General features: G+C 52.0%; 10 protein-coding genes across 10 annotated transcripts; 3 read left to right on the top strand and 7 right to left on the bottom strand.

Moving 5' to 3' along the window:
* Positions 1–141: 141 nt before the first annotated feature.
* On the bottom strand, positions 142–1,906 carry BDV17DRAFT_258280 (3-deoxy-7-phosphoheptulonate synthase). The gene is made up of 3 exons (XM_073757287.1): positions 1,494–1,906; positions 1,383–1,438; positions 142–1,298 (listed from the first exon to the last, which is right to left on the bottom strand). Exons 1-3 carry the CDS (start codon positions 1,534–1,536, stop codon positions 288–290), a joined length of 1,110 nt encoding a protein of 369 aa, XP_073617502.1. The 5' UTR covers positions 1,537–1,906; the 3' UTR covers positions 142–287.
* Positions 1,907–2,190: 284 nt separating this feature from the next.
* BDV17DRAFT_258279 (transcriptional repressor TCF25 family protein) lies at positions 2,191–4,548 on the bottom strand. The gene has a single exon (XM_073757286.1). It carries the CDS (start codon positions 4,440–4,442, stop codon positions 2,280–2,282), a length of 2,163 nt encoding a protein of 720 aa, XP_073617501.1. The 5' UTR covers positions 4,443–4,548; the 3' UTR covers positions 2,191–2,279.
* A 183-nt stretch (positions 4,549–4,731) lies between these two features.
* ptcF (type 2C protein phosphatase ptcF) lies at positions 4,732–7,033 on the top strand. The gene is made up of 3 exons (XM_073764405.1): positions 4,732–5,504; positions 5,561–6,574; positions 6,634–7,033. The coding sequence occupies exons 1-3, from the start codon at positions 4,837–4,839 to the stop codon at positions 6,743–6,745; spliced, it is 1,794 nt and encodes a 597-aa protein (XP_073617500.1). The 5' UTR covers positions 4,732–4,836; the 3' UTR covers positions 6,746–7,033.
* Positions 7,034–7,925: 892 nt separating this feature from the next.
* BDV17DRAFT_35887 (uncharacterized protein) lies at positions 7,926–8,849 on the top strand. Its single transcript, XM_073764406.1, has one exon. The coding sequence runs from the start codon at positions 8,040–8,042 to the stop codon at positions 8,769–8,771; it is 732 nt and encodes a 243-aa protein (XP_073617499.1). The 5' UTR covers positions 7,926–8,039; the 3' UTR covers positions 8,772–8,849.
* On the bottom strand, positions 8,850–9,972 carry BDV17DRAFT_35888 (putative mitochondrial export translocase Oxa2). Its single transcript, XM_073764407.1, has one exon. It carries the CDS (start codon positions 9,885–9,887, stop codon positions 8,928–8,930), a length of 960 nt encoding a protein of 319 aa, XP_073617498.1. The 5' UTR covers positions 9,888–9,972; the 3' UTR covers positions 8,850–8,927.
* A 212-nt stretch (positions 9,973–10,184) lies between these two features.
* BDV17DRAFT_258276 (alpha-1,2-mannosyltransferase ALG11) lies at positions 10,185–12,521 on the top strand. Its single transcript, XM_073757285.1, has 3 exons — positions 10,185–10,599; positions 10,654–10,789; positions 10,837–12,521. The coding sequence occupies exons 1-3, from the start codon at positions 10,247–10,249 to the stop codon at positions 12,082–12,084; spliced, it is 1,737 nt and encodes a 578-aa protein (XP_073617497.1). The 5' UTR covers positions 10,185–10,246; the 3' UTR covers positions 12,085–12,521.
* A 57-nt stretch (positions 12,522–12,578) lies between these two features.
* Positions 12,579–15,515, bottom strand: crzA (putative C2H2 transcription factor Crz1). The gene is made up of 2 exons (XM_073757284.1): positions 13,732–15,515; positions 12,579–13,684 (listed from the first exon to the last, which is right to left on the bottom strand). The coding sequence occupies exons 1-2, from the start codon at positions 14,954–14,956 to the stop codon at positions 12,696–12,698; spliced, it is 2,214 nt and encodes a 737-aa protein (XP_073617496.1). The 5' UTR covers positions 14,957–15,515; the 3' UTR covers positions 12,579–12,695.
* A 1,093-nt stretch (positions 15,516–16,608) lies between these two features.
* On the bottom strand, positions 16,609–18,035 carry BDV17DRAFT_297549 (arabinogalactan endo-1,4-beta-galactosidase; the record flags this gene model as incomplete). Its single annotated transcript, XM_073763511.1, has 2 exons — positions 17,422–18,035; positions 16,609–17,337 (listed from the first exon to the last, which is right to left on the bottom strand). Exons 1-2 carry the CDS (start codon positions 17,749–17,751, stop codon positions 16,609–16,611), a joined length of 1,059 nt encoding a protein of 352 aa, XP_073617495.1. The 5' UTR covers positions 17,752–18,035.
* Position 18,036: 1 nt separating this feature from the next.
* Positions 18,037–18,581, bottom strand: BDV17DRAFT_35836 (uncharacterized protein). The gene has a single exon (XM_073764404.1). It carries the CDS (start codon positions 18,463–18,465, stop codon positions 18,154–18,156), a length of 312 nt encoding a protein of 103 aa, XP_073617494.1. The 5' UTR covers positions 18,466–18,581; the 3' UTR covers positions 18,037–18,153.
* BDV17DRAFT_35835 (putative serine/threonine protein kinase) lies at positions 18,582–22,637 on the bottom strand. The gene is made up of 2 exons (XM_073764403.1): positions 21,721–22,637; positions 18,582–21,650 (listed from the first exon to the last, which is right to left on the bottom strand). Exons 1-2 carry the CDS (start codon positions 22,422–22,424, stop codon positions 18,698–18,700), a joined length of 3,657 nt encoding a protein of 1,218 aa, XP_073617493.1. The 5' UTR covers positions 22,425–22,637; the 3' UTR covers positions 18,582–18,697.
* Between the last annotated feature and the right edge of the window lie 3,145 nt (positions 22,638–25,782).

Below are 25,782 nucleotides of genomic sequence, written 5' to 3'. Positions count from 1 at the left end.
GTTGAGGGGCTTGTACTCTTAGGCTTTGGCTGGAGAAGCGGGCAGATGCGGTTGCGTCACTCTGTTTCTGTCCTCTCTCAATTAAACACCGATTCATATGGAGTTGAAGATTGGAATCATCATTTATTTGAGCCAAATAGTAAACTTTTGCGGCATCGCTAGACACCAAGTACATGAAGATCATGCTAAACATTCTGGCTCTGGTATCTAATCAAAAATATGCCAAGAGAAGTATGTAAGAAACAGCCCGAAATCTCCCAACACAAAAGTAAGTCAAGTCAGTCTACTTAAGCAGAAGCGCCGTTGGCAGCCTTCGCCTTGGCCGCGCGCCTGACGCGGACGGCATCCGCGAGATCCTCCAGTATAGTAACGGTGGTCTCCCAGTTGATGCAAGCATCGGTGATACTGACGCCTTTGGCGAGGCCGGAGGGGCCCTCGGGGGGAACCTTCTGGTTACCCTCGTTGATGTTGGACTCGATCATGACACCGATGATAGCGTCCTGGCCTTCGCGCATCTGGTCGGCGATTTCCTTCGCGACGAGCGGCTGGTTGCGGTGATTCTTGTTTGAGTTGCCGTGCGAGCAGTCGACCATGACGACCTCGCGCTGCTTCTTCCCGCGAAGGGCCTCGCGCGCGTTCTTGATGCTCTCGCGGTCGTAGTTCGTGCCCTTGCTTCCGCCGCGGAGGATCACGAAGCCGTGCTCGTTGCCGGAGGTCTTGGTGATGGCTGCGAGACCCTGCTTGGTGACACCGAGGAAGCGGTGGGGGTGTGCGGCGGCGCCGATGGCGTCAATGGCGACGGTGAGGTTACCGTCTGTGCCGTTCTTGTAGCCGATGGGGAAGGAGAGACCGGAGGCGAGTTCGCGGTGGAGTTGGGACTCGGTCGTGCGGGCGCCGATGGCACCGAGGGAGATCAGGTCGCTGAAGTACTGCGGGGAAATGGTGTCGAGCATTTCGCTGGCGATGGGCATACCCATGCCTGTGAGGTCGGCGTAGAGCTTACGCGAGACGCGGAGACCCTTGTTGATGTTGTAGGACTCGTCGATGTCCGGGTCGTTGATCAGACCTTTCCAGCCGACTGTTGTGCGGGGCTTCTCGAGGTAGGCGCGCATGATGATGCAGAGGTCGTCGGACAGGCGCTCGGCGAGTTCCTTGAGGCGGCTAGCATATTCGAGCGCGGTCTCGGGGTCGTGGATGGAGCAAGGGCCAACGATCACTAGGAGGCGGTCATCGCGCTGTTCGATGATCTCAACGGCCTGGTTGCGGCCGGAGCGGACGGTGGGGAGGGAGTTCTCTTGCTATCAATGCTGTCAGTGCGGCCATTCAAGGTTGTAATTCTGTGGAAGCGACTTGATGTGAAGGTATTCCAAGGTATGACTCACAGAGGGGACCTCGGATTGCAAAAAGTGAGGAGGGAGCAAGGGGTCGTAGCCGAGGACTGAGAGAAGGGAAATTAGCAGGTCATTTGTTTATGAGAGCTCGCAATTACTCACCGCGAGTGTCCTCGTTCCTTTCCGTAGTCGTCACAAGAGGCATTGTTGTGTTAAAGCAAGCTGCTCACAATTTTGTATAGACAAGGTGGGGTGGGGTATAAGCTAAAAAAAAAAGTATAGAAGCGAAAAGAGCTCGATGCCAGCGAAAACACGCGTTCCTGCAAGAGAGAATGGCAGCGCAAACTCAATGTCAGAATGGGAGTGAGAGAGAATGAAAACAAAAGCAGTCAGGGTGGTGGGAAAGGACGAGCAGTGTCTGGACCCCTCGGCTTAGAAGAGCGAGATCGGTGTTATGATGGGCAGCTGGAAAAAATGCATATCAGGTGGGCCGCCAATCAGCGCATCGCAATTCTCACACATGTTCACGTTCGTGCCACTTGCTGTTACACCAAGGTCCAACATTCCTTGCGGTATTTATAGGCTGTATGGTTTTTGGTATGTTCGCCTGAAGCTTTGTGGCACGCCTCAATGCCTCATGTCACGCCTTATACGGTCAATGGTCCAGTACTGCTCGTGTTCATGCTTCCTAAGATAGGGCTTCGGTGAGCCTACCTACTTACCGCACTCGAGCATTGCAGGATGTGCTAGCCATTTGGCAACCAAGTCGGTGTCCGAATTCTCACCGTTATCAGTACGCAGAATAAACTGCAACTTCAGCTCTCATGGGTAAAACTTTCTGCGACAATTGAACCTTCAAACTTTTGAAAATATATGCTATTGGTAGAGGTATCAAGCTTAACAGAAATGGTATCACTATTCATTACCTTCCTGTTGCCCTTAAATCAATCATGCATGCTCTTGCGCGAAGCCTAGCTCGTCTTGCACTAAATCAACAATCATAGGACCTGCTGCTTCTCGAATAGCCCCGTTCAATAGTCGGTGGGCAGATTCTGGCTCAATCTCGAGCAATGCATCAACGTAGTCATGCAACGGAGTCCAGTCGACCTCGAGATCCCAGTTACCCCGATCAACACCATACTGGCTAACAAATGCCTGGAGATTCTGCAGGCCCTCTCCAAGGAGCCACTGTTCTATTGCCGCTTGCTGCTCAGGACCGGCGGGTGGTAGTGCGGGTTCTCCTTCCAACCCTCCATCCAAAGCATCATCTCCAGCTTCATCGGCATCCCTAGCTCCGAGCCCGGGAAAGCGAATCCCGCCATTGTTGAGTTGAGCTAGAAGGCCGCGAAGCCACTGAGGTCGCCTGTCTTCTGGGATTTGGTTGATGTACGATGGCGTCGGGTCCGACTGCTGTTGGAACGCTTCCGACTCGTATGGTGGGAGGGGATCAGAAGCCGAGATGCGCCCGGAAACAAATCGAGAGGGCAAGTGTGTCGTAACGCGCGGAGTATCTGAGAGTACCACATGGCGCGCAATATCCAGGGTAATCTCTGGCGGCTCGGTTGGCTCGTCTCCCTCGGGTAGCGTGTCCGCCACCTCCACGAGAAGAGACACTACCTCTGGGGTGTTCCAGAGATCCTTGGTGCGAACAATGTAGAGCTCAGTGAATAGCTCGTGGCCGTCAGTCGGGGGAAGTTTACCCCAGATCCGTTTCGGCATCGGCTGGATGTCTAGCTCCTGCGCAAGCTTGCAGAATACCCACGGATAGCGAGCCATTGCCAAGCGCATCTGCTCTCGACATTCTTTGGGCTTGTTCAATCGTAAATACGCCAGTGATAGGGAGCATTGGATGTTCGGAAGATCTTCCCACTCTTGTGATAACCTGGTGTTTGTGCACAGATCGATGAAATGTGGCCATTCTCTGCCACGCAGCGCTAGGTTGTCGATCATGAGCCTCATACAATAAGGATCCTCCGGATTAAGGCTTAACAGTAACTTGGCCCATTCGTATGCTGTTCTCCAAGTTCCTTTCATGCCTAGGTTGGCAATGTACCTCCAACCAACAAGCCACAGCTCGCGATTCTCCGCATGCAAAAAGTCCAGCCTCGCTTTGCCTTCTCTCAGCCGGTTGCCAAATGATGAGTGGACTGAGCGCCCGAAGTTGAAGAGTGCTCGTTCAAGGAGATCTGCGGAGACGGCATGGTCACCTTGGTGTTTTGCTATCTCCGACACTTGAAGGAGCGTTGAGATGTGGTAAGGATTGTACTGGAGAAGATGGATCATCCTCTGCGGATCCATCGACTCCACACAAAGCTCGAACTGCCTCTGAACATCTTGGTACGCACTGCTGTGAAGGAAGCGGTAGATGGTCGTACCATTTTGCAGCGTTTCTACCGTCTCCATTCCAAGACCGCCGCTAGGGGCTCGCGGCCACTCATCTTTGCCTTGAAATAATATGTTGCGCCGTTGAGTAACACCCGCGAGGCTATGTCCCCTGCTCGCTGGGCTATATCTACCCGTCAAAGCACGGCCTAGATCTATCGTTTCTCGAGCCCGTTCTCGCCTGCGGCTTGATCCCGAAGTCGGCTCATCGAAATTCTCCAATACGACATTGCCGAACAATTTCCGCATCTCGTTCGTCGCATTGAGGGCTTTAGAGTCGATACCCAAGAGGTCCTCCGGTGTCTTGGAAAACCCATCATCCGGCGCATGTCCCGAACGCTCAACGCCGTCCTCTCCTTTCGACTGCACAGCCAGCTCCTTTAGCGCTCGGTCGATCTCATCCAGGTCTTTATCGTCAGCCGCCTCCTTTGTAGATTCCTGCTTTGCTGCATTTTTCTTCTTCTTATTCTTTCCTTTCTTCTTCTTCTTGCCTGAGTCCGTCGTTGCTGAAGGCACTACCTCTGTAGGTTGAGTCGTTGGCGCGGGATCCTCATTATCGGAGAGTCGCTCCCCCTCCTCGTCTTCTGCATTCAAGAGATCAAACGCATTGAGTTTCGGTTTCGCGGGTCTCGAAGCTAGCTCGTCCTCGCTGGAATCGTGGTCTTCTGTTTCTGCTTGCTGCTCTTGCTCCCGCAGCTTTTGCAGCTTGCGGATCGCACGGGAGGACATTCAGGAGCGTAGGTCGGGTTCGAGGCGGCAATGAAAAAAGCTCGTAGGGCAAAGATTACCGAATATTGCTGAGAGTATCTCTAAAGGTAGTGAGTGTATGTTGATCAATCAATTTCACAATAGACTAAGCAGAAGATCTTCCAAATTGTGACTGCGGGGATGACGACACTTTGCAGCCGAGTCGGGTTTAGTGCGGAGTAAAGCCGTACAGCGATACCGTATCAACTTCTGTATTATGCTCAACACGTGACAGTACTGTAATGAGTTCTGAATGCCTGGGGCAGAACTCACCATACTGAGCCGCACTTCCGCCTCCCTTCCTACCACAAGCCCCAGTGACAGTGTTGCTGGGTGCCTCGGTTTTTTCTAGCCTTCATCTCGTATCACTGGCTCAATGCGTCGTGCAGCTCTTCAAGCTTTCCGTACTGCTCGTGCACCAGCATGGCGGGTCGCCGGTAGGAAGCCGCCCGCTATATCATTCACTAGCAGCCAGTCTCTCAATCTCCGGCCCTACTCCAGCCGTCCTGAGAACCTCTCCGCTTCGCTACAGTCCTCCATGCATCTTCGAACTTTTTCCGTTGCAGCAGTCTCGGCAGTAGTTGCGTCTGGAGCTTGGTACGCTTATCAGGGCGACAGCTCCCAAACACCAGCAGCCGCCGGTACGTCGTCCACAACAATTCGGTCCTTGACGCCAAATGCGTACGCCGAAGCACCTTCAGAACCGACACGCCGCGCTCTCTTGGTGGATAACGACCAATTCTATACCGCGACGCTCTCTGGAGAACAGCCATTGCAGAAAAACACTGACGACTCTGATCGCCGACTTTTAGAAATGCTCACGCCCGAGCAAGCTACGCAGAAGCTGAGGAAGAACGAGGAATCATACTTGGTGAACCGGGGTAAAGGAGTTGTTCGTTATGATATTGTTCAGGTCCCGAGCAATTCTCCCATTGAGGATGATCATGCGGAGAAGATAGTCGAGGTACCTGCTTCGTCGGCCGCGGCCAACGAAGGTGTATCAAGTAACGACTGGATGTTCTGGGCAGTATTCGATGGCCACTCGTGAGTCTTATCCTACGACTGTATATTGTTTCCTGTTTGACCTTCTTGTTCGATAGTGGTTGGACGACATCTGCCAAGTTGCGCAACGTCCTCATCTCATACGTCGCTCGGGAGCTTAACAGCACATACAAATCCGCATCCTCCGACCCGTCGCTAGTATTGCCATCGTCCGCAGCGGTAGATGCCGCTATAAAACAAGGCTTTGTTCGCTTAGACAATGACATTGTCCACGGCAGCGTCAACCAGGTCTTCAAGTCCAACTCTCGCCGCGCTGCAGCTGAGTTGCTTGCACCCGCTCTTTCTGGATCTTGCGCTCTCCTCGCTTTCTACGATTCGCAATCCAAGGATCTAAAGGTCGCCTGTGCAGGCGATTCTCGTGCGGTCCTGGGCCGTCGCGGTGAGAATGGAAAGTGGTCAGCAACACCGCTCTCAGAGGATCAGACCGGCGGTACACCATCTGAGATGGAGAGACTGCGCGCCGAGCACCCAGGCGAGCCCAACGTGGTACGTAACGGACGCATCCTCGGTCAGCTAGAGCCTAGTCGTTCTTTTGGAGACGCCTTCTACAAGTGGACCAAAGATACACAAGAGAAGATCAAGCGACAGTTCTTCGGCCGAACCCCGCATCCCGCCTTAAAAACACCTCCCTATGTCACTGCCGAGCCCATCATCACGACAACCAAGGTTGAACCGAGTCAGGGCGACTTTGTCGTTCTCGCCACCGACGGTCTCTGGGAGATGCTAAGCAACGAAGAAGTTGTCGGTCTAGTCGGCCAGTGGATCGAGGAGCAACAAGCCGGCGCTGGAGCCAACAACAAGAGCTGGTTCAAGAGTTTGTTCAGCTCCCAGCCCACCCAGCTTCCAGTCGAAACACCCACGGAAACCACCGCCGACGGCCAGCGCCGCCCCATCCGTCAGCAACAGTACGACATCTCCGGTGCTGCCAGTCGCTTCGTCGTTGAAGACAAGAACGCAGCTACCCACCTCGTCCGCAACGCCATGGGTGGAAAGGACAAAGATATGCTCTGCGCTCTGCTTACTCTACCCAGCCCCTACTCCCGAAGATACCGGTAAGCATTCCACTGGGTCTCACATTTAACACTATAGAATATAATCTAACCAACTCCAGTGACGACGTAACCGTCGAAGTCATCTTCTTCGGCGACAGCCAGGACAACCGCACCATCATCATAAACGAAGAAGCCAGCGCGTCGGAGGAGAAAGTCAAGGCTAAGCTTTAAGCGATCACACAATACCCAATTTATGTCGTCGATTTAGTCGCAGTCTGTCATTGTTTTTCTTTTTCTTCTACAAGGAGAATTGGTTCTGTGCCAAAATGCTGTTCAGCCTACTGGTGCCTGCTGGTTGGGCGACGGGCCCGATTTATGGCGTTCCGATGTTTTTTGAGACATGTTGAGATGGATAGGCTACGATCTACTGATTCTCTGTCCTTGATTTAGATTGTAGGCCAATCTTTGTATTCTGTCTAACAGGCATCAGATGGGGTCTTGGGTTAATGGGTTCACGTGACTCACATAAAAAGTAGGTCCACGTGAGCTGTCATGCCCTCAGTCACAACAGGTTAAGAACTTCCGAGACCTGATGGATCAGTTTCTCTACTGAGCTCTAGATCACAGATAAGAAAGAATAGTCTGCCAGAAGCTTGCTCTTATCTATTTTAAACAGAGTAGGGTATTGCACACAGTAGGGCATATCACAGGAAAACAAAGGATAAATAACACCATGCGGAGATTCACCAGACTGCAGAATAGAGAAGTGAAAATGTTCAAGCTTCATTGCCAGAGTAACATCACACCATGAGCAAGGTAGCCTTCCAAATCAGGGATCCCGATGCCATCTCCTCTCCCTTCTTCCCAGTACCGCCTGAGGTCTCTTGTGTTTCCTCTCCATCCTCAACTCTCATCTCTCATCTTTCGCTCACGCACAGTCCTTCTCTGCACGGATATCATGTTGGTTGTGTTTATTCTGCCAGTTTGGATTATCCTTGAGATTCTGAAGTGTTGGTGAGATTCATGTGAGAGACCCTGCGATTTGTGTTATGGCTTGTTGGTCTTGAGGTGACTTAGAATTCAGCAGGAAGTGAGGTGGTGTTGAGAGCCTATCCCGGCAGCGACAAAAAAGCATCGTCATCTCTCGAAAGTAAGCCGTATCATCGTAAGCCCGCTTGGTGGTTGTGGGTAGCTGACAGGCCTCAGAAGCCCGGCATGTCGGATGGTCAGAATGACGACCTGACTGGAGAAGAGAAGGAGACTGATACTGGGGAGGACCTCGAGGTCACGCTGCATTATGCGGCATACGCGGCAGAGTGCTTCGACCCCAACGAGCCAGGATACTTTGGCCTCATTCTCCGCAGAAACCAAGGTGGCGATATCATCCCTGGCTCGGTGACGGCCACCTTACTCGACGAGGACTCCCTTTTTGAGAGTGCCATTGCAGCTGGAGCTGACGCGCAAGGCCGTCGTCGTATACCGCCCGAAAGACCTCCACGCTCGCCTCAACCGATCCAGACATGGGATGAGCTGGTGGATATGTCCCCTCGCGAAAGAGAACGTCGGGCCGTCGAGATTGCCTCGCGGCCAGAATTCGATAACGAGCGGGACCGCTCGACCTGGCCAAACAATTGGGGCACTCACCATCTACTTCCTCTGGACGTGTCGTGGGACGGTCGAAATAATCACTGACCATCTTCAGGCTGTCTTTTGCTTTGACCCTGCTATTAGTGAGGCCTTTGTTGCTGCAAGGCTCAGCGGAATCAACGCGTACAAGCAAATGACGTTCCTTCGCAAGTACCTCCCTGGCGAAATCCATTCCTTGCAGCGGGCAGAGACGCGCGGCGTTACCTATGAAGCGAATATCTCACACCCAGACGTTCACATGAGGATTCAGAAGTTGGACGCGACACAGACAACTCCTGGAAACTCCGACTATATTGAACCTGTCCTGCCTTGCTGGGCACCTCCCAATTGGAGCCGATTCGACGACGCATTTGCCGCTTTGTACTTGGGTGACGATCCCGTTGTCTTTCGACGCGAATATAGCTGGGCGCCTGACGACATACCCAGTGTTGAGTTTCTTCGCATCCGAATGGCTCAGATCCCGCACTTGAATCTCAACTGGATGGAGCTGGAGGCTGCGAAATGTCGCCGCAACTTTCTTATCAATGCAGACCCAGGCGACTACCCCATTGGCGACTCGAATATGCCTGACAGTGAGCATCCTGAGGATCTTGGATTTCCATTCTTTTGACAGGATGCTTTGTTATTTATCCTTCTCTTTTTCGATAGGACTACTGATTCTCAATATTTGTTTGCTTATTCTTGGTGATTTCCGTTATCAATTGTCCCCTCGAATGTCCATTTTTCCATAACCTTGAGCCCCGGAAAGTTCACTCTCATTTCGCTGTTATATCTTTTCCTTTCTTGCCCGAGGGTAGCCGATGTAGACCGGTTTCCGAGGTTTCACAGCTGGGGAGGGGAACATGTATTTATCGAGAAAAGACGTTTGCAAAGTTGCAATGTTCGTGCTGGTAATCCAGTATATCAAGAGTGCCGTTGGCATTCCAGTCATGTAAGCTGAGAGTCCGAGGTTGCAAGCGAGAATCTGAATTCCCAACCGAAGAGCCCGCCAGCGAAGCTTACTCCACATGTCTTTGCGCGGCATGTCGGCGATTTCCTTCAGGGCAGGCACTTTCCAGCCGTTTTGAACATTGAGGAGGATAGACGCAGTCAGTACAACCGGAAGAACGCCGGTCGGATCACCAGCCAGCAAATCCGGGAACCAGAGCGCACCCTCCGTTGCAAGGGTCGGCTCAACGGCAAGTTTAATAGTCTCAGCCGACCCCTGAGACAGCGAGAGGAGATACGGGACCAGGCCTTGGCTCATTCCGCTCATGGCCCTGACGCTTTCCATCATAGCAATCCAAAAAGGAATCTGGAGCCATGGCAAGCCCTTCCAGTGCCGTATCACACCCCAGCGACGGCGGAGCTCCACATACTTTTTTGTGCCTCTCTCCGGAACCATCCTCATAGCCTGAGCTCGAGATATTGATTCATTGGCGCTAATTTGGTGCACTTGTCTCTGGTAGTGATGTCGCCAAGCTTGCAAAATTGGAGCCAGATCTGTGTCTCTACGAGCTTGGACTTTGTAAAAGATCTGTAGAGGAAAGGCCACGCCCATACGGACCAGGAATGCCGTCAAAGGAATTGACAGAGCCCATGGCAAGTGGCTGGCAGAGTGAACTCCATAAACAATGCCTGAGGCCGCATCTAGCGCTTCGTTGAGAAATGGAGCTGACCTTGTCTGGTGGAAGCGGCGGACCTGCTGGAAAGGCATTGCCCGAGGGAGACGATGCATAGCCCTCATCCTCACTGTCTTCTGATACACTTTTTTGTGTATTGGTAAGAACAAAAGACAAGACTGAAGAGAATGATCATGCAACACTTTCACATGGAGGTAAACAACACAAAGAGTTCTCCGGCAGAAAGATCCCGTCCTGTGAGGCATCACGTAACGAATATCACGTGGGCGGTAATGGTCATGAAGCTATTGTGAGCAGTGTCACATGGGCTGTACCATACGATACGTGACCATACACAATCAGTTGTTATCGATAACGAAAAGACCACTCAAGCAAACATCCGCCGTCAACTTCGCCAACAACTCCTCTTTAGATCTCACCTTAGATCTCTCTTCGCTAGTATGCTTCTACCTGCTTCTCGACAATGATGCTGTTTTTATTCAAGGTCGTGATCTCCGTGGTCGCTCTCCTTGCTGCCTGCGTGCTTCTCCCGCAGTTCTCTCTAGGCATACTCCGATTTGTGCTCCGCGGCGTGGGATGGGTAATTCGCAAGAGGTCCCAGGCTCGTAGGGAGGCCATATTGGCTCGGGTCCGTGCTGATGAAGAGGATCTGCTTGCAAAACAGCCCAAGTTTACATCCGCCAGCGCGACATCTGCGGAAGATGAGGATTGGGAGAAAATCGACACCTCCAGCTCGGGTGACAGCTCCGGGCCAGCCAGCCAGTCCCAGCAACAGGAGGAATGGGCTGGGATCGTAGGCTTTTTTCATCCTTTCTGGTATTTATCTTTGCTCCCGAGAGTTGGAACAGTGAGGCTGACGTTAGACTCCAGCAACGCTGGAGGAGGGGGTGAACGTGTCCTCTGGGAAGCTGTCAGAGCTACGCAGAGACGGTGGCCCAAGGCCGTCTGTGCTATCTACACCGGCGACCTAGATGTTACCAAGGCAGCTTTGTTGGAAAGAGTTCAAGTATGTCTCTCTCTTCATCCTGACAACCAATTTTTGACATATACCAGAACCGGTTCAACATCCAACTACACGCTCCAACAGTTGAGCTGCTCTATCTGACAACCCGCAAATACGTCCAGAGCAGCATGTATCCCTACATGACTCTCCTAGGCCAGTCTCTTGGCTCGCTGGTTGTAGGCTACGACGCCTTCACGCTCCTCGTGCCAGACATTTTCATCGACACCATGGGCTACGCTTTCGCAATAGCATTCTGCAAGCTACTCTTTCCCTCAGTCCCTACAGGGGCGTACGTGCACTACCCCACCATCTCCACAGACATGCTGCAGTCTCTAGACGACACAACCGGCCTCAAGGGCGTCAATGCCGGCGCCGGAACAGGGCTCAAGGGCACCCTGAAACGAAAGTACTGGCTCGTCTTTGCCCGTCTCTACGGCTGGGTCGGCAGCCACGTCGACGTCGTCATGTGCAACTCTTCCTGGACATCAGCGCACATCCGCACCATCTGGGGCCCGTCACGCGAAGGCTCAGCCTTCTCATCTGATACACTCATATACAAAGATCCCGTCGTTGTCTTCCCCCCAACCGCCGTCTCAGACATCCAATCTACCATCCCAGTCTCCGCCGAAACAGAGGCATCCCGCACCCCAACACTCCTGTACATTGCGCAATTCCGGCCCGAAAAGAATCACCCGCTCATCCTCCGCTCTTTTGCCCGTTTTCTCGAACGCCGCAACAGCAACACATCCGGCTCCAACACTGAGGACCCTGATCCTAAACTCGTTCTAATCGGCACCGTCCGCCCTTCCAGCCCCGACGAAACCCACATCTACAACCTCCGCCTCCTGGCACACGAACTCCGCCTCCGCAACAACACCACTTTCCTCTGCGATGCCTCCTGGCCCACCATCCTATCTCACCTGAAGACATCCTCCATCGGCGTAAACGCCATGTGGAACGAGCACTTCGGTATTTGCGTCGTGGAGTACCAAGCTGCCGGTCTAATCGCAGTCACACATGACTCCGGTGGTCCGCGCGAGGATATCGTTACGGACCTCCCTATTTGCGAGATTGAATCTGATTCTGAGATGCAAAGTCAAGATGGGAATAGAGCAACTGGGTTCCGCGCTACGACGGAGGAGGAATTCGCTGAGGCATTCGAGAAGGCTCTTTCGCTTAGTGATGCGGAGAAAGTCGCGATGCGGAAACGGGCGCAGAAGTCTTCGTTGAGGTTTACGGAGGAAGAATTCTCAAGGAAGTGGGTTGGGGAGCTTGGGAAGTTGGTTGCTATGGTTTGAGTTTGAGCCTGGTGAGGTGATTCTTGTGGATATGGAGTATCTCTTTTCTTTAGCTATTGCTTGAATATACACATCTTGATCTTTTTTTTTCTTGTGTGCATGTGTAAACTCATAACCTACTGCATTAGGTGCGGAGTAGGAGTTGGATGATCTGGTCTGTCTGAACTGGCTTCGCGACTACCAAGACCTGATTAAGACTCCAACAGAGAACATTTTCTACCTAAACTACTTGAATATGTCCAAGAAATAATAACAGACAACAGAAATAACGCAATTCAGGGTATCTAAATATCCCTTGTAACCAAACGAAGGATCTCCCAGGGGTATGTAGTTCATCGTAGACACGTAAGTAACAAAGCCGGTCTGATCTGGTTGAACCAGCCGGGAATCATAGTAAAGTGAAGTTGAAAAGAATGAAGGGTGGAAGAAGGCGAAAAAAAAAAAAAAAAAAAAAAAAAAAAAAAAAAAAAAAAAAAAAAAAAAAAAAACAAATATGTCAATCCTGTATCCGCAACGCCGAAACCTCTATACACCGAATCCAAGTCATGACGGAAGAACAAAGAGCTCCGAGCCTTCTCTATGGGGGGAGAAGGCGACGGGTTCACGAGGTGTTATTTGCCCCAGTTCGCATCAGGGTAGCCGGCCATCTGTCCTTGGTTCACTCCGTACATGTTGCCCTGATCGCTGGCGTATCCACTCATGCCGGAGACACTGATACCGGACTCATCGTCATCGTACCCAAATTCTCCGCCAGAACTAGCATCGAAACTGGTGCGACCACCGATATCGCTCGCGTCGTCATTGCCGGCGGGTATCTGGTCCCACTGCAGCGTCTGTAGAGCTGGATACTGTGCTAAGAGTGCTGCAGGCAGGATAAAGTTGCCGGTTTGCTGCCCTTCCACCCCTTGGCCGGGGACCATGAAAGGCTGCGTCATGGGCTGCAGATGTTGCTGCTGCTGGTTCATGAGAATGCGCTCTCGCTCTTGCGACTCTTCATCCAGGAGCGGTTTGATGCAGATGCGGCCAGCCTCTGACCTGAAATGACGCCCAAGAGCATCTGCACGGGCAAATCGGCGACCACAACCCCAGTTTCCGCTCCGAGAGAGATCGCCGCGGCAGACAAACTTCTTCTCACCAGAGTGTAGACCTTCATGACGCTTGCGATCGTGCTGACGGGCAAATGCCTTTCCACAAACAGTACAAACGAACGGCCGCTCGTCTGTGTGAGTCCGTAGGTGGGAACGCAAATTATATGCCCGAGTGAAGCGTTTGGGGCAGAGGTGGCACTGGAAGGTCGCGGGGTGCTTCTGGACTCGCTTAGAGTCGGTGACATTCGATCCAGGCCGCTGGGGATCTGCAAGGCCGAGAATGTAGTTTCGGCTATCGATCGACGAGGTTGACAGACGTCGGGCAGAGCGCGCAGGCGACGCCTCCCTGGAACTAGGGTTACTGTAAGGTTGACGGTTCACGTCAAACGGAGACAGTGACCGGGGTGATGAAGCGGCAAGCGGGTCAAGATTGGCTGAAGGTGACGAAGGTGAACGAGGGCGGGAGACAGGTATCGTGTACGGGTCGGATTTGCTGCGCATACGAGACGCACCTAGAACGGGTTAGAGTTGGTTTGATGGTGAAAAGATATAGGCTTACGTAGAGAGGGAGGTGGACTCAACGAGTCCATATCTGCAGTAGACTTGTCACTTGGAAAGACCTGGGTTTTTGCCGGAGGCGCGAATTCAACATTGATGGTTGGGGCCGCCATCTGCGACGCTTGTCCAATGTCTGTATATTGATTCTGCTGCGCTGACATATCCTCCTGAACATTTGGGAAGCCCTCTGTTGGAGGTGTCGGGTATGGAGAGCCAGTTGTAGGAGCTGAGATGAAGGGCCCGCTTGGGATCATGTCTGGCGGCTGTTGAGGCATCAATTGAGGAGAAATGTAAGGGCTGTGGTGGGGACTGAATCCCTGTTGAGGGTGCTGATGATGCTCGGACAATGTGAAAGACTCGATTCCTAGGGCAGTATTATCATAGAGGCTAGGGTCATTCTGAGCCCCGAGCAGTGGGGATGGGTTGTTGTCTGCGACATCAAAGGTATCATGCTGGGCAAGGAATGGAGAATGCGCGGCTGAAGAGACTTCGGACACTTCCGAAGGGGCGCGTCGATGACTGTGAAAGGCGGAATTGTTCATGACGGCCTGCCATTCTGGGTGTGAAACGTTTGTCATATATGCGGCGCTAGCGGGATCGAGAGAGGTGTGACGCGAGTGTTGTGGGGTATAGAACGTCCCGGGCGAAGAGGCGGGAGGTGACATGGCGCTCGGGGACGAATGCGACGGTTGCTGGTCCAGCGGAGATGTCTGCGACGAATTTGAGGGGTGAGGAGACGGAATCTGGCTGACCAAGTCGACCGGGTTGACGGCCTGGTTGGTGGATTGCTGGGGGTCGAGCAATAGAGAGGAGGGGTAATCGGAGCCAGTGGTGCTCGGGTTCGTGTTCTGGTAAAGCGAAAAGTCAAACTCGCCGTTGTTGGAATTCAACAGGTTTGAGAAGTTCTCTTCGGCTGGCTGCTGCGACAGCCCTTGGTCGAATGTCTGTGGGATCTGAAGACTAGGACGGTTGAAGTTCGCGTCGGCCGCGGTAGCGGGATTCAGATAGCCCGACGAGGAGTAGGCAAAGGCGTCGGAGCCAGAAGTGGGGTCGTTGGAAAAGGAAGAAGGATGATAGGAGGGATTGGTAGTAATCGAAGGGTCAATCGTCAAGTCGTTGTTGTTATTATACTGTTGTTGGTGCGGATGAGCGGAGGGGCTGTTGCTGCGCTTAAGAGCAGCGGCAGGAGCTTGCCCCAGGTCCTGGAGCTGGTCCTGAGGGTCCATGGCAGATGTCGTGGTTTCAAGATCCCAGAATAGATACCACGCGAAAGGAGGCTGAGCGATGAAGGAAGGAAGAATAAGAATGATGGGAGGACAAGCCAAGTGAGAGAGGAAGAGGACGAAGGCACGGCAGGTGGGGAGACGCTGAAGTGGGTTGCGGGCGGTTGGGCTGAGGCGCAGATAAAGCGTGGGAGAGCTCAGAGAAATGATAATAATAAGTAAGGATCAATCAGAGGATAGAAAAGAAGAAGAAAAGGGCCAAAAAGCGAAAGGTCAACCTGGAGCTATCATTTGCTGTGGAGATGAATCAGGGACAGGCCTGGTCGGAGGGCTCTTTGCGATTCAGCCTCGCCGCGCTACCACGCGACTAGCGATGCTTCGAGGGTGATGCAATGAAGATCCCTGCGAGATGATAAAAGTAGAGTCAAAAGTCTCTGCCTGGACTCGAAAGACGAGACAAGCGTGACACTGTGACTGAAGTTGGAGGATAGAGAGGCAGATGAGATAGAGTGAAGGTTGGAAGAGAAGAGATCCGGCCCAATCAAGAATTGGTGCCTTGCTGCCTGGTTCAGGTGGAGAGTTAGGATCTCTACAGAGAGTTTGTGTTTATCCCACGTTGTTGCTTAAAATATCTGGAATGTTTAAAAATAACCACCATGATAATCTTAAATTAATCTTCAGGGACGAAGGCAGACTCGACATAAGAAGGGCCTTGTGTCCAACAGTAGTAAATCCAGCGCAAACCCAAGGATCCCGCAAGGCAGACTCCGACTCTCAGCGCTCCACTGCACCACTTCACAAAACCAGAGAACCAGCGACAGAGATGCTAATAATAACTTGTGCTCTGTATGCAGGAGCATCAAGATCATGTCACACCGTTTATGTCATTCTGCCTGATCTTTCTACTTTGTGTATACAGAGCACTCTGTATACTCGAGAGTCTTCAAGACGTCATTCCACCGCAACTTCGGCCCCCACCTTGAACACTTAAGCGATCGATCTACTCTGTATCAAGTACCGAGTACGAACCTTCGTTTCACCACTGCATTATTTTCCGACAAAGCAAATAAATTAGAATATCGCTGTCAGTTTCAGAAGTGTCATCCACGAGTTTCGGATTCTCTGAATGTCTAGCTGTCAAAGTGTCAACATTTATCAGAGTCGTTGGCAGTTGGCGGTTAGCATGTGGATAGCACTGCACAGCCCCCGAGCTGAAACTGCCCTGCCTAACGCCCATCTGCAGGCCGAAGCCAAGTCCCGGACAAATCATGAAACCGAGCTTCGTTGGTTCTCTGTGAGACTCCTCGTTTCATCACACGGGACTGTGCGTTTGGAGCTTTGACTGGTCCGCTCGGTTACTTAGGTAGCGACAAGGTTCGCTGAAAGCCCCGACGTATAGTACCAGAGGCTACTTAGTACACGAAAGATGCTCCTTAGGGCATGTCGAGGGGCCGGGGGGGGCTTGAGGGGGGAATAGAATAGATACATCGTACATTAGTACTAATAACAACGGGCACCACAACCCAACAGTCACCAGTGACAACATATATATGTGTGCGAACTATACATATCTGCTCAGACTACGAATAGAAGCGAAGGACCTGATGGACCTTCAACTTCCGTCCAGTCCATTATCAGAGAACCCAACAGACTGACTAAATCTCCGAGAACACAGTAACACTCTCCCTAACACTCTGTGTCTCCCAATCCACCAAGACATTGTCATCGCAGCTCGATCCCAACCCCGCATTGTCCACCCACCCGGGCTCCCAATAATAAAGCCCCAACCCACCGCTAACCCCAGCCAAGACATCCGCAACATCCTTGATAAACGTCTTCTGCCCCTCAACACTAAACGGAATGGAACTAATATCCTCAGGGAATGAATACTCCGGGTTCGGACACGAGAAGGGCCAGTTCGTCTCAACAACAAGGACATCTTTCGCGTATGTTGACTGCAAATTCGCAAGACTGGTACTCAAGCTTGAGAGCGTCGCGGCCTCATTATAAAACGGGTAGTACGAGACCCCAATGAGATCAAAGTCGCTCAATTCCAGCGTCCCCGAGGCGAGGACCGTATCGTAGAAGTGCTTTTGCGCATCCCAGTCCCAGCCGTTATCGAGGTGGATCATGATCTTGGGCGTCGTCGACAGATCCGAGTCCTTGACGCCCCATGCGCCCGAGTGCAGGATGCTCGCGATGTTGTCGTAGTTGTCTGTTGTGCCGAGGGGCCAGAGCAGCCCGTTGCGGATCTCGTTGCCCACAGAGACGATCTCGACGGCGATGTTGGCGGCTGCGAAGGCGTTGCAGACTTCCAGGGTGTAGTTGTAGACTTGCCAGGTTAGGGTTGAGATGTCGTCTGTTGACCAGGTCGAAGGGGTGTCCTGTATTCTCAGGTGTTAGCTCGTAGAATATTTTCACTTTCAAATGTCCAGGAAGGAGATACACCGGGGATGTAGACACTGTACCTGATTACTAGGATCCGCCCATGTATCACTCAAATGTAAATCGAGATAAATACTCATCCCCGCATCCTGCACCCTTTGCGCAAGTTCCAGGTTATAGTCCAGATCGTACGACCCATCACTAGGGTTCACCCAGATGCGCTGACGAATTGAATTCACGCCATTATCTGCCAGGATCAACTCGAAGGCTTGGGTCTCGCCGTTGAGGTTCTTGTAGGCGACCCCTGCGTCTTCCTCGATAAGAAGCGATGAGATGTCGGCGCCGCGGTAGGTGAGGGCCGCGCTGGTGAGGGTGAGTAGGTGGAGGAAAGAAGATAGATGTGAGAGAATCATGGTGGGCGACCACAGTCCGATTCAGGTGGTGTTTTTGACTGGCCGGTTGGCTGACGGGTTGTTAGTTTTGGGAGGATTCGGCAGATTTAAGCATACTTGACATGACTGTGATCGGCACATGCTTGTCTTTTTCTCCGTGACTTCAATATCGTTGTGTTTCAAGAGACCGGCGGGATGGAGGAGTTCATATCGAGGCGCAAGATTTATTGGTGGAGAGGAAGCTGAGACGCCGAGACAATGGTGGTGACGGAGCGGACATCCCGTGAGTAGTTAGAACAAGGCGCGGGTTCTGGATACGCTACGTTTATTGTATATTAACATACAGAATAGGGGGTTTGATTCCATTGTTCCAGACACAGTCAGTCTGGTTTATCTCTTAACGTCTCGGTCATCATCATCCATTCAAGCCTCAGCCAAATGCACTATATCACAATCCTCCTCCCGCTGGACATTACGTACAGAAAATCCACACATGTACCCCGGGTCTCCATGCATCAACAAGACAAACCGATATATAGAACGTGTGTCGAAAGGAAAAACATCGAAAGCAAACGCCTGATCTTTTGAAGCCCCGCCGGAGAAATCAGAATAAAAAGGATAGCCTGCCGCCAATGCAATTATATGTACAAGCAATGTAGTTCTCTGCAGGTTCCTGTATGCAGCGACGATGCAGATGCAAGCCAGAAGAAGATCCCAATTAAATGATATACACATGAGTTCCAAAGCCTCGAAAGAAACTGTGCATGGCTTTGATTAGATTGTCGGTGAGGGTCGGTAAGTCATTAACGGCATGGCGCGAGAAATAGGCCACCGCAGCCATGAGAAAGAGAAGAGAGATTAGAGAAGCAGCGTTCAAGTTTGGTCGGAGCTCGACCAGACTCGCAAGCGCACCAAAATAGTGGTGGGTAATATGACACGTCAAGGCACGACAGCCTGCATCGTGCCATTACTTCGACGCCTTGCCCATTTTGATTGCTGGTTTCTGCGAGCCAGCTTTTGGTTTGCCAAAGACGAGGCCTTCATCCTCCGAACTACCGCCACTCTCTTCTTCGTCGTCACAATAGTACCGGGACTCGTCTTCTTCTGCTGGACGCGGTGTACCGGGTCGTCCTGCTTTGACGGTTTCACCGGTCCGGAGGATGGAAGGAACCTGCGTTCCAGCGTCACAATCATTGTCGTTGCTCATGGCATTATCGGACAGCGATGACGCTCCTGAGATGACAGACGGAATGCTGGGATGGGACGTGCTTTGCGACATGCCGCTGGTATCTTCATCTATCGATGACGAAGACATGGTAGTGGCAGAGGCGGGCGAAGCAGTCAGTCCGCTTTGAACAACTTCCCCGGTATTATTCTCCTCAATGCCATCCGAGTCCTTGCGAGAGCCCACTGACCCTTGAGCAGCCTCCTTTGATAAGCAAGACTCGCTTTCAGAATAAAGTCCTGCGACCTGCTCCGGATCACTGCTCCTATTGCGTGATGAGCCATCGACCGCCAAGCTGAAGGGTTCAACAGAGTGTTTTCCCAAGAGCGGATGGGATATTTTGCGCCGATGCCCGGGTGTTGATGCTGGGCTCTCGTGTAGATTCGAAGAATCCCCGTCCGCCTGCCAATGTGGCTGCATCTGACCAACTGCAGAAGTGACGCTTAACGCGAGACTTGGTTCTGAATGATGATCTTCTTCAAGAGTCATGAATTCACCGGGAACAGTCTTGTCGGATCGCCAGTCTCCTGGCTGGAGGCCCCTCGCCAACCGACGGCTTGCGCCGCCAAAGACACCACTGATAGTTGTGGTCCCTGAAGGTTCTGATTGTTCAGGCGTAGCAGGACGTAGGGGCACAGAGTAGCTTTTGTTGATGTCAGATACTTTTACAGTTTTCGAGGACTCGGCCGTCGATAACGTTGAAGATGCACGCTCCGGAGGATCGGGACGAGCGGTTCGGTTAGAAGCAGAAAAATAGCCGGGCGCGGACTCCTGGGAGGAGTAGGCTGAAGGTCGCTCTTCTGGACTAGCCGTCGGGCTCACTGTCACGCTTTGAGATAGAGGATGCTCGCCATCTCTGGTGTGCCGATTGGACCGAGAGAAGACATCTTCATCACCACGAAGACTGTGTCGGCGGCCTTCCCAAAGATGTTTTCCAAGGGAGTTGCTACTCGCGGTAGATGTCGAATCAACCGAGGGAGTCGAGCTGGATGTGCGCTTGCGACTATCTCGGTCTTTGGACCTCCCAACCAGGAAATTCGACCATCTTGCCACATTGGACCGCACCCGCTGGATGAACGGTACTTTGCTCACGGCTGTTGTTACTTCTTCGTTGGATACCTCGATCTTCTTGCCTTTGGTCAGATAGACAGGGTCCGTTTCTTCTACCCATGCCCTGGGATTCGGGAGACCATGCAGAACCCAAGGATGGTGTTTAATCTCTTTCACCGTAATGCGCTTCACCGGGTTTTTGGTGAGGAGCCGTTTTAGCAAATCCCACAAATCCTCGTCAACGTCCTCGTACGCAAGCTCATCCTCCGCGCGCATATCATGAGGTGCATGACGAGGCCATTGAGTATCGGCCTCCACTTGGACGGGCTTTAAGCGCTTTCGCGGAATGAAGACATCTTGCTTAACGATAGTCTGGAACATGCTGTATTCATCATCGGAGACAAACGGCAATCGACCAAACACCATGCCATAGAGAGTCACACCCAGAGACCAGACATCGATGGCGCCGGTAATACGTGGTGCGCCACCGAGGCTGTCAACGAAATCTTCGCCAGTATAGCAAAGCTCAGGGGCGTAGAAGGCTGGTGTACCGACAGTCTTAGACAGTTCCCGCGCGTCGTCCAATTCGGTTGCGACGTCTGTCTCTTCAAGCTGCTCCTCGTCCTCATCTCTAATAGGCCGTCCCAGATAAGAAACACCGAAATCTGATATTTTCACGCGATGATCACGAGTGACTAGAAGATTGGCCGGTTTGATATCACGATGGATAATGCCCTGGAAATGAAGGTATTCAAGGCCGAGAAGCGAATCCCGAAACGCCTTGCGGGCCTCTGAGAAGGTTAAACATGGCACATAGGACATGTCGTCGTCTTCCGGAGACCAGTCTGTTTCGGACGCGGCGTAGCCGAAGCTGCTTGACGTGGAGCTAAACCGCCGCCGCTCGTACGGGTAATCAGTATAGGCCCCGTACATTGTACCTTCCATGGCGGCCAACGCGGCGTCTTGCGATGAGGGAAGCGAGTGGCTTGGGGAGGAACTCGTCTCCTCATTGTTCGAGATGCAGCGACTGGCCGTACGAGCCATCGTAAGCTCCGAGCCAACTTCATCATCCGACTCGGCTCCATGCTCTAAACTCCAAGCAGGAATGGGCCTCTGTTGTGCATGCTCTGCTTGCGCTTGGCGCCGTTCCATTGCTTTCTCACGCTGTTGCCGATAACGCTGCGCCGTGACAATGTACTGCTTGCTCTCTTCAAGAAACGCCGGTGTTTCAGGAAGACCGGCCTTTTCACGCTCAAGTCGAAGCTTGTCGACGTATACAATCTCTCGGAGACCTCTTTGTCGCCAGATTATCTCGCCGTTCTCGACAAACTCAAGTACTATATAGACTTTTTGGCGGTTCGGGTCGTCAATCACTTCCAACAAACTGACCACGTTCGCATGGCGGGCCTTTTTCAAGATAGCGACTTCTTTTTTGACCTTGTCCTCGGCGTTTCCCAGTCTACCTAATCGGCGCCGTTTCGAGTATCGCTGAACAATTTTGATCGCAACCTTTTGGCCAGTCGGCAGATGACGTCCTAGCTTCACTTTGCCATGTTCACCGCGACCGAGCTCCTCGAGAATTTCATACTGATTAATGACCTTGTTTCCAGTGACCTCATCCCTGTCCACTGCAGCCGTATGTGTCCTACGCAGAATGGTTAGTGTCACGCGACAGGAACCAGGGGAATGGAACTGCAGCAGCAGCAAAAACTTACTCCTTGGGCGGCTGAAGGTGTGTTGGATGGAGGAAGGAAGGGCCAGTTTGTTCACCATCATCCGACGCCAGCGACAAGGTCGAACTAGGCTTCTGGAAAGAAAACAGGCCAGGGCTAGAGATAGGCGTATTGCCCGCGGTACGAGCGCCGCGAGACTGGCCGGGTCTGGGAACGGCCTCGGTCGGATAAGAGCTATGCGTGCGTAGAAATGGTGGTTGGTAAGTGGGGTGTACTTGAGACTGAAGGACTGCGTAGCTCTGATCCGGGTAGACAGGATATTCAGGGATCTGATTTTCCGACTTGTTATAGGACGTTCTTCGTGATAACGAGATCCGTGAAAAGACGCTGCGTGCGTCGACAACGCTATCTTCCTGAAGTGCTTGAAGAGAGCTAGACGAGCTTCTCAAGCTAGGAGTGCGTGAGGCCCCAGAGGAGTGATACAGGTGGTTAAACGTCTGCCGAAGAGACGGTTGACCATCGGGAACATCATTCGAATGAGCATTAAGCTTAGCGCTCTGGGGCTTGGTGATGGTCTGGCCGGCGTCTACCTCGATTGATGAGGGTCGGGGACTAGCGGATTTCTCCTTCGACTTGTTCGCTCCCCGCCTATTGGTGGTTTCCGACGTCTGTCCATATTGGGGTGCTGCCACGTTCGTGGAATCCTCGAGGCTGAACTCTGAAGGGGGCCGTTCGGCCATCTTCATATTCGTTATGTGCTGTTATACCTCTAACCCTATGCGCATCCTCTTCTTGCAATCCGTTCTCTGCTTGTGATCAAACTTCGTTGCGCTCCCTCTAGATTATATATTCCTTTTTTGTTTGATATCTGCCAAATGAAGAAGGTGTTCAAGGCGAACCGATACGTAGCTCCGATCGTGTCGTGTAATAGGTCGGCATTACTTTCGTTCGTCTCGAGCGGTGGCAGGAGGCATGAGACAGGACTCGCAGGAAACCGTGTACCGGACAACGGAGATATATTAATGGTCTAACAAATTCACCCGCTGCAGCGCCAGGATGCAGTCGGTTGCGGTTCCGCTCGAAGGCAAGGATCGAAAGGGACCGTGTCGGCGAAGTCGGAGCGACGCCGGAGGAAACGGTCAAATACACGGGCGGAGAACAGCGAGAGAGCGTTAAATAGAGGACCCGGTAGGGAATAAAAGGCGGAACCTATATAATGCAATATAAGGGAGGGCAGCGCAAGGAGACTCGTGCAGAAAATGTTGAACCGGTGGGAACAAAAAAAGAGGCGAAAGGCGGAAAAGATGCAGAAAGTTAAAAGAGGGGTAGGTAGGTCGTCGTGGTACTCCGTAGTGGAGGAAAAGAGAAAGAAGGGGAGAGAGGTAAAAGGGGCAGGAGAATGAAGTAAAGGAGAATTGAGGAGTGTCGAGGAGAAGCAGGAGACGGTGACGAGAGAGGAAGAGAGGGCGAAGAGAGGAGCGCCGGTCGTGGAGAGAGCGAGAGCACTGACGAAGCGTCCAGGTCCAGTTCTCTGTCAGGCGGATAAAGTGCAAGCGATGGGCGACACAGAATGGCCCGGCCAGCAGTGGCTCGCTGCAGCCCTTTGTACTGAGCGGTTCTCTCCCAGCCTGCCGAATGTGTCTCTTTCTACCATTCAAATTTTGATAAGAATGAGATTGTCTGAGAAGTTGTCGTCTCTTCCAGGTGGTTCTGTCCAGTGTCCAGAACTTCAGAGCCAGGATGGGGCACTGGGGATCGACTTGATCCTATTATTATTTCTCTGATATAAATTGTCACTGTCATTACACACGATTACTGGTAAGATTCTATAAATACCGCTAACAGGGTTAGGCTTCGGCCGGCTGGGTCCACATCCCCAAGAACCCTCCAGAGTCCATCCACCTCATCATCATCCACGGCTCCAATCCAATGTATGATAGGTATATTTGCTCTTCGTTAAGATCCTCCTGCAGCAGTTTCTTGGCTCAAGTCCTGCATTTCGCTGTGCCCACTGCTCGCCAACCGAGAATCTTCGAGAGTCGAGCGTCAAGACCAGAAGGCTCATCCTGTTGTCGGCCAGGTCGGTTGATCAGAGTTCAGACGATGGAGTACGGGAGTTTCCCCGTCTTCTAACATCCAGAGACCCCCGACAGGTTATCTTTGCCGTCATCATCTTCGGTGATGATGGGTATGGCTTACCTCATATGGAAAGCCTGCTAAGAAGACTGGCAGTCGTTTCCAAGTCCCAACCGAATCCCTGACCGATATTACAACGCGTTCTTATGCAGCCCCTAGCAGGATTTCCTTCGTCTCATTCATCCGTCGATCAGATACGTACCCGTTGGCAAGCAAATGTTGCAGCATCGATTCTTCGCTCTACGGAAAAATACTGCCACCCTTGATCTGACTGCTTGTCGGATCTGATCAGAGGAAAGCGTTCCGTGGATCCAAATTCCAGACCTGCGTTCTCGAGCCTCGACTTCTGGTGGGTACAGAGTTACAGACGGCCTCATTTCATCATTACTTTTCTTTGGCATTCTGGGCCGATCACCGCGGTAATTTTTACGACAAGGGGCAGACAGCCAATGATAGCATCTGCTCCCACTCTGGCCTACGATTGCCTACAGTAGTCTCGCTTGCAAGCCCCAATAGAATCTTTGCTTGGCTTTGCTAGTCGAGCTTTCTCCGGAATGCGGCCTTCTCCAAGTCCAAGTCCACACGAGCATCCAAGGCTGGGGACAAACAGAGCAGCACTTTTGGTGGCAAACCCTTTGAATGGAGAACAACCAGAACCTTGTTTTTACTTCTTGGATGCATGAAGCCGGCAATCTACAGAGTAGGTACAGTGTCGCTCCTTGCTTTCTGTCCACCTCTCCTCTCAATGTTGTTGAGATCTACTAGTCTACATCAACTTCACCGAGGCTGCAAGTGAATTGCTGATATTAATTCTGAGCACGGGCACCTGCAGCACATTCTATGGCACCGCCAACAAGGCCCGGTACGTTCGTTCATCTTGAACATTCTATGGGTAGACCAACGTTCTTCGACCTTCTGCATAGTAGTAGCCTGAGCAACCCACGAAGAAATCTCCACCTATCCTCCGTCGGTTTGTTTCTCGTCGATTCTATGGTACAACAGAAGACTTTTGACCTATCCTGAGAGGTCCCAGGGTTGTGCCAAAGGAATATCATTGGTGCTTCCACCTCATGCAGGCCATCCGATCTCAACACGGCACACACGGGCCAAGAGCCAAAGTGAAACTTGACAGTTGCACACGGAATGCGCCATTCCTCTTCGTATCGAATGCAAATCTAGCAGTCCAATCGTTGTTTTGAACTTCGCCTTTTAGTCCACTATCTTGACGTCATTGAAGTCCAACTAGTCCCTAATCCGGATAGCCACAGAGTCAAGCTTGGACTGCCCATGACAACCTCCCAAGGACTAACTGGAAGGATAACGGCCTCACATGTTTCAACTTGCAAGCATGCAAAGAAATGAGCCTCGTCCCGCTTAATTTTCCCTGGCAAGTTAGTCTACATTTCGACCCTTACGGAGGAGATACTCAACGGGCTCAACGAAATGACACCCAATGGGGTGATTACGTCGCCTACAGATCCCGTCTTGCAGATCAGCATCATATACCCTGTAGCTCTAGGTCGGAGTACGTACCACGTATTTACACCTGATATCTGTAGCCCCCTTGACTGTCCAGTGTCCACTACTTTACGCTTGGATTGCCACAATTTAAGGGTGTGTACATATACTTTGTTTACAGTCCGGCCATGGCCTATCTATACTAAGCTTAAGAGATAACCAAACCCCGGATTCCAACGCGCTAGCTCCTTCTACTCCAGCACGCTACACGCTCCAGGGCGTCAACCATCATTTATGCGGTCTACTATAGTCCGCACACTAGGCTATTTTATATCATGGAGTAAATAGTGCTGGAATTAGGTAGTCTGCTCAGCCCACCATCATGTAAACAAAGACGTAGCCTATCTTGATCCTAAGTCATCTGCTCATAAGAACCATGGCTGTTTACTCGGATTATTGAGCCTATACTCCGTAGCTATGGTACCCGGGCATATACCTGCCCAATTCTAG

This window comes from Aspergillus undulatus (assembly GCF_047715775.1).
Source record: "Aspergillus undulatus strain CBS 261.88 unplaced genomic scaffold BDV17scaffold_13, whole genome shotgun sequence".
NCBI classification, from domain to species: domain Eukaryota; kingdom Fungi; phylum Ascomycota; class Eurotiomycetes; order Eurotiales; family Aspergillaceae; genus Aspergillus; species Aspergillus undulatus.
The sequence above is the reverse complement of the archived record's forward strand: the minus strand, read 5'-3'. Positions and strand labels throughout refer to the sequence as shown.